Below are 10,976 nucleotides of genomic sequence, written 5' to 3'. Positions count from 1 at the left end.
TTTATCTATCATTTCTAAAACTGTATTTTAACAGCTACTGTAATAATTTCTCTGTTTACTGTTTTGATTTATCATGTTATGATTTTATTACTTTCAATTCATAGCTTTCTAGTGTCATATAAATATTGTATATTTATATTAATTTATCTTCTTTGGATCTAGATATCCATCTGGGGCCATCGGCCTGGACTAGCTTCTCTTGTAAGCTTCAAGCCAATACCCAGGGTTTCCCGTTCTCGGTCTAGTTTCATAGCGCCAAGCATTCAATCGAGGAGGCATTGCGCATCTAGTACCCTGTCAGCTAGCTAGAAAACCAAAGATCTAAAGTGAAATTGTCGAGCCAAGCCATCTGTCCAGGATTTACCAAATGTTTCGATCACCTTGCCCGATAGAGCAGTAAGGACATCCCAGGTGTAGCTTACCTGTTCTACACCCAGCAAAGTTGGCGTGTTTGTAGACCCACTTTAAACAGAGATCGAACATGGGTTGTCATAACCATGTCAAGAGATTAAAAAAGAAGCGTACGATAGACGATGTCCTGGTCCTGTGCTTACAGAGAAGACAGTACCTGTGAAAGGGTTGACAAAAGGGAAAAAAAAAAAAAAAGTAGACTCAAGTACCAAAAAACTTTCCTGGCTTTGGTATCATTTCCGGTCTCAAAAGGCGTCCAAAACCAAGCTTCCCTGTACAGCTCTAGCGCTAGCAACACCTTATAGAGCGAAACGTAACGAGTAAATCACTCGGGGGGAGTAGAGCGCCTCCGAAAAGCTACGAAACTTCGGGTGCTCCAGTACCACCTGGGATCCTGCAAGACAAAACAAATCGTCACCGGCATTCCTTGCGTGAAAACCCCGACTTACTGGTGCTCTGACAGATTTGGATATGCCTCGTAGACTGCATTAGTCACAGCATCCCGATTCACCTGTACAAGCTCATAAATCAGGTAAGTATACCACAAGGAGCACGACTCAACCTTGGTAGATTCTCCTTTCAGTCCAACGTAGTGGATGCGCGTGCTCGTGCCGCCAAAGTTGGTCGGGAAATGCAGGGTCAGATTGGCGACGCCTTGGAACTTGGGATACCTGAGAGGAAGAGTTTTAAAGGCACCAATCCAAAAGAGTTGAAGTTACCTCGTTGGGTACTCCAGCTCTCCGTGGAGATTCTCAGCCAAATCCCACTCCTGCAAAGAAAAAGGATGAGCTTAGATTCTAGACAAGCGTAACACTTCTCGGAGCACACCTGCACGGGAAGGAGCTCCCTCGCATCCGAGAAGTCGATGTCCTCGCGGTTTATGAACCTGCAAAGCCAGCGCTAAGCAAAACCCGGCAGAGAAAGGGAAAAAAAAAAGAAAACGAAACACTTACGCTCTCATTTTGGATGGGCTGCTGCCATCAGTGCCTCCGACGACGCAAATGCTCTTGATCTTCACGTCAGTGGTGAAGCTGGAGTAGTTTTCTTTGTTTTAGAAAGAAAGAAAGAAAGAACAACACTTCACAAAGAAGAACAAAGAGAAACTCACGGGATGAAAAGAATGAGCTCGGGATCGTCCTCATTGCTCTCCAGCGATCCCTACACGGCCAAAAAAATGTAAAAAGAACGCTCTTTTGGCAGCACTTACCGAGAGATCCAGTCGCTGATCCCAGCTCTTGAAGACCGATTTGGAGCTGCCTGGAGAGGCCTCGTTCAGCGCCCAGACCTACAGGCACACGCATCAGAGCCCAAAATCTCGACCCCGAGACGCGACGTTCGAATGTCGCGCCCCGATCGATGGCGCGGAGCTGCGCATTTACCTTGGCGGTGTCAATGTGGGCGTGGAGCGACCACTCGGCGGCGCAGGAGTGGTCGGCGCAGTCGTGGTGGTGTGTGCACGACGCCATCGCTAGCAAAAGCCCTAGAAAATGTAGCCAAGGTTATCCTGCATTCGCGACAGGTCCACGTGTCCGTTAAATATTATAGGTAATATTCTAGTATAGTGTATGGATATTAACTATGTTTAGCTCAATATTTATCATGGTAAGGTTTCCATGACCCTGCCCTAAATAGAATATTCAGAGGATAATCTAGAAAGTCATGCCCAAGTCACAGCTTATGACATTTCTCCTCCAACCCACTTGGATTGCCGCCGAGAGTGGAACTTTGCCCGATTCAACATCCGCTTTAAGCAGCTCCAACTTATCCGCAGGAAGGCTCGTCTCGTTCACCACGATCCTCCTTGTCGCCAAAACAGTGCGCTCCTTCGCAAGCACAAAGCTGGGGAATCAAAACTGCTGGATAGCGTCCATTGAATCAAACTCCACGTACGCGTGTGCTTGCGGTGCTTGAGATTCGAGCACTTAAACTGGAGAAACAAACCGTGAAGTTGAAACCTTGAAGTCGCACCATCGTTCCTGATGATCCGACCAGCATACACAATGGGAAAAGGGCTACGACACATTTCTGAATGTAATTATAGTTCTTACACATAAACTTCCACGACAAAGAATTCTACTAAACGGTAGAAGCACACCTGGAGGAAGGTCAAGGGACCATAGCCAGAGACCAAGCCTGCCGTCTGGCCATCTACGCTAACATTCGCCTCCACGTAAGATTGCTGGTCGGATCAATCCAGAGTTTCCTGCATTTAAAAACAAACTTATCCACGACCTTACCAGCCAATTGCAAATGAAAGCCAGCACTAAGCAAAACCCAGCAGAGAGAAAAAGACTGAAAACACTTACGCTTTCATTTTGGATGGACTGCCATCAGTGCCCCCGAAGACGCAAATGCTCTTGATCTTCAAGTCAGTCGTGAAGCTGGAGTAGTTTAGAAATTAAAAAAAAAAAAAGGAAAAACGACAAAGAACACAAAGGAACTTACAGGATGAAAAGATTGAGCTCGGCTCCTTTGCCAGCACTTACATCAGAGCCCGAAATCTCAACCGCGAGGCGAGAATGCCAGTCCGATGAGCTGCGCATTGGTGTCAATATGGGCGTGGAGCGACCACTCGGTGGCGCAGGGTAAAAATGTAGTCAAGTGTTAAATTAAATTTCGTGGTATGTTAGTATATTCTTGCATAGTTTAGTATCATAATAGGGACAGTACAGGGCACCATCAAACACAATATCTTGCGCATTGGTTTCACCCATCTGTGGAAGAATCATGCCCAAGTCACAGGTAAGATCAGCCTGCAAGTAATCCGAGCTACTGGATGAACTGTCTTCAATCCACTGGGCACTGACAGGATTGCTGCCGAGAGTGGGACTTTGCCCGATTCAACATCCGCTTTAAACAGCTTCAACTTATCCAGGGAAAGGCTCGTCTCGTTCACCATGATCCCCCGTTTCACCAAAACAGTCTCCGCAAGCACAAAGGTGGGGAATGAAAATGGCTGGACTGCGAGCTCGGCTCCACGGTACTTCAAAATTACGTCCATTGCATCAAACCTCACGTCCAGCATGTGTTCGTGCTTTCGATGAGGTTGAGCTTGAGGTTTGAGCAGTTAAACTGAAGCTCTAGATTGGAAACAAACCGCGGAGTCATCAATTATCACGAATGCGACTTCAAGGACATCAAGGTTTCACACGTGGAGCTCCCATCAAACTCAATAAATGTAAATATAGTTTTTACAGTGATCTTTTATTATACTCTTCTGGATAAGACATTTTAAAAGAAATAGATCTCATATTAAACTTTTTCATTAGCTGCTTTATTATGAGCGACCATGTTGAAGAAAAATCCATCTAAGGAACATAACATAAGATTCTAAAACCATAATAGAATCGAGTATAACTTGCCTGTTAGTTTGAGGAGGTTCTTGGGGGTATCAAACTCTGCAATGCGTCCAGCTTCCATCACTAAGACACGATCATTGTCAATAATTGTTTGGATGCGATGGGCAACTGTTAGAACGGTGCAATCCTGGAAAGAGGCTCGAATAGTTGCTTGAATGATTTGGTCTGTGTCATTGTCTACTGCTGCAGTTGCTTCGTCCATAATAAGGATTTTGGACCTGCAAGAATAAGCTATGATCAGTTGAGAAGTAGAATCAATACAATCTTACTTTCTTAGCAAACTTCTTGCAAGGCAAAGAAGCTGCCTTTCTCCAACGCTAAAGTTTGTTCCAGAACTTGTAATCTGACCATCTAAGCCGTTGTCAAAGTTCTTATACGACTGTGTGCTGGAGAAATGCGCTCTTGTCAGTGCTTCATGAATTTCTCTATCATCGTTCTTTCCAAATGGATCCATGTTAAATCTTAATGTGCCAGAAAAAAGAACAGGATCCTGCTCATTGTGAACACTTCTAAGGCATTGACATTTGAATTATATTGAAAGCTTACCTGTGGGATTATTGACAATCTTTGTCTCAAATCATCCAGTCCAATGGTCTTGATGTCAATATCATCCACAAGTATTGTTCCACTACAAGCCATGTTCTCAACCATTCTGAACATAGCTGCAGCCAAGCTTGACTTTCCGGCACCAGTTCTTCCCACAATTCCTATTTTTTCTAATGGGAAAATCTGTTGGATAAAATAGTTAATTTTAAACTACACAATAATAAGTATTACCTTAAATGATATGTTATTCAAAACTGCTGGAAGATCTTCCCTGTATGCTAACGTGTAGTTGATAAACTCAATAGACCCAGCAGTAGGCCAATTGCTTGAAAGAATCCTTGGCTCAGATTTATTTGTGGCCTCTGTAGATAAATGACAATATTCTAGAATTCTCTCCACACTTACAAACAAGCTTTCTGCTTCAACTGTCCGTTTGATTGCAATCTGGAGGACATCAGTAAGCTTTAAGGTTTGTACAAGTATAACACCTGACTATTAAACAAAGCATTAGCAGTTGTAGACCTGATATTCAAAAAAAGCTAGCAGGCTGATATTTTTACCTGTGAGCCCAGGAGAAATATAATTCCTTAAAAACACAATAAGAAATGCTGCAACTGTGATAGATATTGTAGTTATAAAGTCCAATCTCGTAGAGAGCCATGTTGATGCATGAACATATAAAATATAAGCTTTATGATTGTTGTCCACCAATTTAACAAGTTGGTCATGAAACCGTTTTTGATTATTATATGCTCTGATAGAAACCGCTCCCTTTTGAATAAAACATTGTTAGTATTATTTTTAAAATAAAAAATACTCAATTTTACTTGTAGTGTTTCTGTAAAATGTGCAAATATTGGTGACTGAGAAATAGCATCCAACCTTTTAAGTGCACTGCCTGTAGAAATATATTGTTGTCTGACATAAATAAGTAGGGCCAACGCAAGTGGAATTGTAAGCAAAAACCATGGTATTAGAATTCCAATTAGTACTAGTCCACCAATAGAAGCATAAATGCCTTTGAGTGCTCGCTAAAAAAATTATTTTTAGTTAATTTAAATATTAATAATGCAATCAAACCTTGATATGTGATGGTAAAGTTTCATCTGCTATAGCTTGATCCTTACTATAGCGATTTAGAAGTCTTCCAATTGGATTCTGAATATAAATTTATCCTTTAGTTTAGCTATGAACTTAGGTACTTACTTGGTCAAAAAATAAAAGAGGTGAACGGAACACTTTTTCAACCATTAACTTATGCATATTATTTGAAGAAGTTAAATATGCTTGGTTGAAAATAATACACTTCAAAAGAGAAATAATGATCGCAAATATACCAAGGCATGTAAAGAGTATCAAATAAGTGTATTTTGATATATTATACTTGTTATCTGTCCAAATTCGAATCCAATATTCTACCATTAAAAGTGCTCCTTGCCCCAAAATAAATATGGGAATTATTAAAAAAGTTGACCTGTACATTTATATAATCGAAATCCATATCAATAATTAAAAAAACTTACCAACCAGCTATGTGTAGATATTCTAAATAATGAGAGAGCTTAATATTTCCAATCTCCATCGTCTCTTGTTTCACTATGTCTCCTTTTGAATTGTCCAACTTACTATATTGACTAGCATTTGATTCTGTTTTAGCCAATACCAACTCCATCTCATTTTTTATATCTTTAGAACTTGATAAGATGCGCTTAATACCATTGTTGGTATCTAATAAATAAATTTCATCACAAGCTTGTAAGCTTATAATAGAATGTGTTGCCATAATTACTGTTCTTCCCTTTAAAATGCCATTTAGTACATAATCAACGATGTATTTAGCTGTTGAAGCATCAACAGCAGATAAAGGATCATCCAAAAGAATAATAGGAGCAGTACTATAGCATGCACGAGCAAGGGATACTCTAGCCTTTTGTCCGCCACTTAAATTTACCCCTCTTTCCCCCTTTTAAAATCACAATATAAATTAGGAACATAAATAGCTTATAACTTACAATTTCAGTGTCACTCCCATTAGGTAGCATTGAAATGTCATGATTAAGTGCACAAGCCGCCACTACATTATCATAGCGTTTATTATCAAATATGCTGCCAAAGACAATATTATTTCGCATTGTATCATTTAATATCCAAGGCTGTTGTGGGGAATAAGCTATATTTCCTTCCACAAATAATGAACCTTGAGTTAGCTGTAAAGTCAATTATTACCTTCCAAAATGATAAAAACAACATCAATTAACCAACCTTTAGTTCTTCTAAAATTCCATATAGCAAAGAACTCTTACCACTTCCCACCTTACCAATCAAGCCAGCAAGAATACCCTTCTGTATTTGCATGTGTATGGGCTTGGGATTAATACCTTTGGAAGTGTTTCTAGCAAAATTACAGTCCAAAAGCTCAATAGCAAAAATGTTTGAGGTTTTCTAAACATATATTATTCTTAATTAATAAAATCTTAAGAATAAATATAAAAAGTTATACCTTTGACTTGGATGTTTGCAAACTATTTGGCAAGTCCAACACCTTCTGTAGTCTCTCCACAGTTACTAGTGCATTAGAAGTTTGTGGCAAACCTTTCAAAAACATTTCATTCAGTGAGATGTTTTATTTTATAGAAACCATACCATAAATGAAATATATGCTATCCCTTGCAAGAATACTGAAGAAAGATAGGACAACAAAAGCTATTGTCACGTCAAGCATTTTATGATGATAGATATAAGCACCAAAAGCAAATAAGCATGCAAATGGAACAAATGAATCCTGCGACAATAATAGAGAATGATAATTAGAATCTTGAGAGACTAAAACATACCTTCAAAATATACATGATTGTACTGATCATAGCCAACTTGGAAATCCACTTCATTTCACCAGCACGAACATTATTGATTTTTTTCATAAACAAAGGAACCCAACCATTGAACTTGATAGTTCTAATGCCAGCCAAAGTTTCACAAAGGATTCCCACCCGAGCATCAGAGTGAGAATGCTTTCTTCTTGCCAAGTGCCCCGTATACTTAGCCACATAGAACTAATATAATAATGATGTAAGCAATTTGGAAAAAGAATCAGGAATTCTTATTACCATTAATATCCCTACCACGACCGTCCAAGCTACTCCAGCAAGTGTGGCGATGCCTGCTTCTCGATATAAGAAAAAACTCACAACAAGCAAATGGAATGGAAAGCAAACCACTGCAAGTCCCACAATGGTTTAGAGTAAAGCGATTGCAACTACATATCATACCATAAGGAAGTATACACAAGAAATCAATCAGCTTTTGGGTATCACTGTTGACAAGATTAAACGGCAAGCTATCCAAGGATCCACTAAATTCAGCCGTTCTTGTGCTCAACATCTCCATAAATCACAAAAAGTTAATATAACAAAGAGGCAAAAGAGTATTATGCACAAAGACCTTGTTGAAAGCAGCCATGGAAAAAGCAGCACGCAAGCGAACGCCATATCTCCAGCCATAGAAGTACATCCAGATGTTGCATAAGCTCTGGGATTGTGCCAGGAAGAACAGTCCGGCAACGAGGAGGAAATCACTCCATGTTCTGGAGCTCTTGAGTCTGGACCGATGGATGAGCTCCTTAATAACATAAACCTGGGAGAGATCGGTGTAAGTTACAAAGGTCCCAAGAGCTTACTGCTCAAAAACCTGCAAGATGAGCGCTGCCAGCCACAAAGGGCGCAAGATAAACAAGAGGAAGAACTTCACTCCAGGAACCTCGAGATCACTCGCAACACTCTTTTGCTCCCCTCTTTCTCGTAACATTCGTTCCATCTTTGTTCACAAGATTCTGCCTTATCCTCTTGGTTAAGCTCATACAAATCGCTCATCTAGTAGACAGACAGACACAAATTTTGGCAAGATTGGTGAATTTAAGACTACCTCCAAGGGACGCTTGTTCCCTGTGGAGATCATGGCTCCCATCCACTGCCATGTCAAGCGGCTTAGAAACGAAGCCTTTAGCTCTGGGCTCTCCATTTGCATAAACTTGTTACAAACCAAACTATCGTTGAAAATGTTATAATAATTTCTAGGATTGCCAGAATATTCTGTTATCGTAAGTTTTTTAATCAATGGACGATGAACAGGCCTTATTTTTAATTATAATTAGATTAAAAAGTTACTTGCATTTTTAAAATCTAAATAATAATTATTTTATAAGAATGTTTAATTTAACAGTATCTGCATTAAATCTTTTGTTTTATTATTATTATTATTATTATTATTATTCATGTGCCCTAGTTCTTTCTAAAGAACAGGATGAGCGCTTCGGAAGTGGAGGACGACTCCGGCGAGGAGGAGGAGGAGGAGGAGGCGGAAGCGATCCTGGTGGGTTGTCTCACCACCAACGGTACTACCACGGCACGGTGACCAACGGTGTGCACGACGCCATTGCTAGCGGAAGCCCTAGAAAATGTACGCGACAGGTCCACGTGTCTGTCCGCATAGTAAATATTCTAGGTAATATTCTAGTATAAGGATATTAACTATGTTTAGCTCAATATTTATCATGCATAACTAAAGGTTGGCCATCAAACACAATATCTTGCGCATTGGTTTCACAGCTTATAACATGTCTCCTCCAAACCACTTGGATTGCCGCCAAGAGTGGAACTTTGCCCGATTCAATATCCGCTTTAAGCAGCTCCAACTTAGGCTCGTCTCGTTCACCACGATCCTCCTTGTCACCAAAACAGTGCGCTAAGCACAAAGCTGGGGAATCAAAACTGCTGGACGGCGAGCTCGACTCCACAGTAGCGCAAAGCTATGTCCATTGAATCAAACTCCACGTCTATCACGCTTTTGTGCTTGCGGTGCTTGAGATTCGAGCACTTAAATTAAGAAACAAACCGTGAAGTTGAAACCTTGAAGTCTCCTGATGATCCGAGAGCGGGCTACGACACAAAACCCAAATGTAATTATAGTTCTTATACATAAACTTCCACGACAAAGAATTCTAGAGAACTTCTAAACGTTCGCCTCCACGTAAGATTGCTGGTCAGATCAATCCATAGTTTCCTGCATTTAAAAACAAACTTATCCACGAACTTACCAGCCAATTGCAAATGAGATCGTATTTGCCTGCGTACACAAACAGCTTGATGCCATCTTCCAGAAGAGCTGGCGGTTTATAAACCTGCAAAGCCAGCACTAAGCAAAACCCAGCAGAGAGAAAAAGACTGAAAACACTTCTTTGGATGGACTGCCATCAGTGCCTCCGAAGACGCAAATGCTCTTGATCTTCACCTCAGTCATGAAACTGGAGTAGTTTAGAAATAAGAAAAGGAAAAAACGATGAAGAACATAAAGGAACTTCCAGGATGAAAAGATTGAGCTCGGCTGTTTTGCCAGCACTTCCATCAGAGCCGGAAATGGCGAGAAGACCAGTCCGATGAGCTGCGCATTGGTGTCAATATGGGCGTGGAGCGATCACTCAGTAGCGCAGGAGGTGGCGCAAAGTGGTAAAAATGTAGTCAAGGTTGAGCACTCTCTTGTTAAATTAAATTTCGTGGTATGTTAGTATTCTTGCATAATTTAGAAAAAACCGTGAACTTGAATAAGAAAGTATCATCTACTAAACTACCAGCTTGAATAGTAGTTTTTACAGTGATCTTTTATTATACTCTTCTGGATAAGACATTTTAAAAGAAATAGATCTCATATTAACCTTGCTTTATTATGAGCGACCATGTTGAAGAAAAGTCCATCTAAGAAACATAACATAAGATTCTAAACCATAATAGAATCGAGTATAACTTGCCTGTTAATTTGAGGAGGTTCTTGGGGGTATCAAACTCTGCAATGCGTCCAGCTTCCATCACTAAGACACGATCATTGTCAATAATTGTTTGGATGCGATGGGCAACTGTTAGAACGGTGCAATCCTGGAAAGAGGCTCGAATAGTTGCTTGAATGATTTGGTCTGTGTCATTGTCTACTGCTGCAGTTGCTTCGTCCATAATAAGGATTTTGGACCTGCAAGAATAAGCTATGATCAGTTGCGAAGTAGAATCAATACAATCTTACTTTCTTAGCAAACTTCTTGCAAGGCAAAGAAGCTGCCTTTCTCCAACGCTAAAGTTTGTTCCAGAACTTGTAATCTGACCATCTAAGCCGTTGTCAAAGTTCTTATACGACTGTGTGCTGGAGAAATGCACTCTTGTCAGTGCTTCATGAATTTCTCTATCATCGTTCTTTCCAAATGGATCCATGTTAAATCTTAATGTGCCAGAAAAAAGAACAGGATCCTGCTCATTGTGAACACTTCTAAGGCATTGACATTTGAATTATATTGAAAGCTTACCTGTGGGATTATTGACAATCTTTGTCTCAAATCATCCAGTCCAATGGTCTTGATGTCAATATCATCCACAAGTATTGTTCCACTACAAGCCATGTTCTCAACCATTCTGAACATAGCTGCAGCCAAGCTTGACTTTCCGGCACCAGTTCTTCCCACAATTCCTATTTTTTCTAATGGGAAAATCTGTTGGATAAAATAACTAATTTAAAACTACACAATAGTAATTATTACCTTAAATGATATGTTATTCAAAACTGCTAGAAGATCTTCCCTGTATGCTAACGTGTAGTTGATAAACTCAATAGACCCCGCAGCAG

At 40.2% G+C, this 10,976-nt stretch overlaps 3 protein-coding genes and 1 long non-coding RNA gene across 5 annotated transcripts; all 4 read right to left on the bottom strand.

Annotated features, from left to right (window-relative positions):
* Positions 1–594: 594 nt before the first annotated feature.
* LOC9642469 (PITH domain-containing protein 1) lies at positions 595–1,894 on the bottom strand. Of its 2 annotated transcripts, XM_002986855.2 has the most exons (9): positions 1,791–1,894; positions 1,619–1,696; positions 1,520–1,569; positions 1,365–1,442; positions 1,240–1,297; positions 1,131–1,180; positions 974–1,082; positions 861–922; positions 595–805 (listed from the first exon to the last, which is right to left on the bottom strand). In XM_002986855.2, exons 1-9 carry the CDS (start codon positions 1,875–1,877, stop codon positions 769–771), a joined length of 609 nt encoding a protein of 202 aa, XP_002986901.1. In that variant the 5' UTR covers positions 1,878–1,894; the 3' UTR covers positions 595–768. The 2 variants fall into 2 exon arrangements, with proteins under 2 accessions (XP_002986901.1, XP_024516581.1); XM_024660813.1 differs by lacking the exon at positions 595–805 and having other exon boundaries at positions 857–922.
* A 1,242-nt stretch (positions 1,895–3,136) lies between these two features.
* On the bottom strand, positions 3,137–6,709 carry LOC9642468 (ATP-binding cassette sub-family C member 11). The gene is made up of 8 exons (XM_024660756.1): positions 6,579–6,709; positions 6,329–6,523; positions 5,840–6,279; positions 4,805–4,838; positions 4,317–4,499; positions 4,040–4,260; positions 3,774–3,988; positions 3,137–3,462 (listed from the first exon to the last, which is right to left on the bottom strand). The coding sequence occupies exons 1-8, from the start codon at positions 6,669–6,671 to the stop codon at positions 3,137–3,139; spliced, it is 1,707 nt and encodes a 568-aa protein (XP_024516524.1). The 5' UTR covers positions 6,672–6,709.
* Positions 6,710–7,482: 773 nt separating this feature from the next.
* Positions 7,483–7,810, bottom strand: LOC112341156. Its single transcript, XR_002990446.1, has 3 exons — positions 7,758–7,810; positions 7,586–7,697; positions 7,483–7,533 (listed from the first exon to the last, which is right to left on the bottom strand). It is a non-coding gene; the product is annotated as an uncharacterized LOC112341156 (long non-coding RNA).
* A 2,163-nt stretch (positions 7,811–9,973) lies between these two features.
* Positions 9,974–10,908, bottom strand: LOC9642917 (ATP-binding cassette sub-family C member 11). The gene is made up of 5 exons (XM_024660797.1): positions 10,891–10,908; positions 10,660–10,829; positions 10,383–10,603; positions 10,117–10,331; positions 9,974–10,063 (listed from the first exon to the last, which is right to left on the bottom strand). The coding sequence occupies exons 2-5, from the start codon at positions 10,771–10,773 to the stop codon at positions 10,014–10,016; spliced, it is 600 nt and encodes a 199-aa protein (XP_024516565.1). The 5' UTR covers positions 10,774–10,829; positions 10,891–10,908; the 3' UTR covers positions 9,974–10,013.
* Between the last annotated feature and the right edge of the window lie 68 nt (positions 10,909–10,976).

This window comes from Selaginella moellendorffii, unplaced genomic scaffold (genome assembly GCF_000143415.4).
Source record: "Selaginella moellendorffii unplaced genomic scaffold, v1.0 SELMOscaffold_77, whole genome shotgun sequence".
Taxonomy (NCBI): domain Eukaryota; kingdom Viridiplantae; phylum Streptophyta; class Lycopodiopsida; order Selaginellales; family Selaginellaceae; genus Selaginella; species Selaginella moellendorffii.
The sequence above is the reverse complement of the archived record's forward strand: the minus strand, read 5'-3'. Positions and strand labels throughout refer to the sequence as shown.

What these genes read in the sequence shown, in the direction of transcription:
- LOC9642468 (XM_024660756.1), bottom strand. Translation starts at nt 6,671, where the DNA reads ATGCAAATACAGAAGGGTATTCTTGCTGGCTTGATTGGTAAGGTGGGA. An exon ending in GAATTTTAGAAGAACTAAAG is followed by an intron (nt 6,524 to 6,578) that starts GTTGGTTAATTG and finishes TTGACTTTACAG; the next exon opens with CTAACTCAAGGTTCATTATT. An exon ending in TATCTACACATAGCTGGTTG is followed by an intron (nt 4,839 to 5,839) that starts GTAAGTTTTTTT and finishes TTTGAATATCAG; the next exon opens with GTCTACAACTGCTAATGCTT.
- LOC9642469 (XM_002986855.2), bottom strand. Translation starts at nt 1,877, where the DNA reads ATGGCGTCGTGCACACACCACCACGACTGCGCCGACCACTCCTGCGCC. An exon ending in GAGCTCATTCTTTTCATCCC is followed by an intron (nt 1,443 to 1,519) that starts GTGAGTTTCTCT and finishes AAACTACTCCAG; the next exon opens with CTTCACCACTGACGTGAAGA. An exon ending in AGCCCATCCAAAATGAGAGC is followed by an intron (nt 1,298 to 1,364) that starts GTAAGTGTTTCG and finishes CTGGCTTTGCAG; the next exon opens with GTTCATAAACCGCGAGGACA.
- LOC9642917 (XM_024660797.1), bottom strand. Translation starts at nt 10,773, where the DNA reads ATGTTCAGAATGGTTGAGAACATGGCTTGTAGTGGAACAATACTTGTG. An exon ending in GATTGTCAATAATCCCACAG is followed by an intron (nt 10,604 to 10,659) that starts GTAAGCTTTCAA and finishes CACAATGAGCAG; the next exon opens with GATCCTGTTCTTTTTTCTGG. An exon ending in GAACCTCCTCAAATTAACAG is followed by an intron (nt 10,064 to 10,116) that starts GCAAGTTATACT and finishes TATGTTTCTTAG; the next exon opens with ATGGACTTTTCTTCAACATG.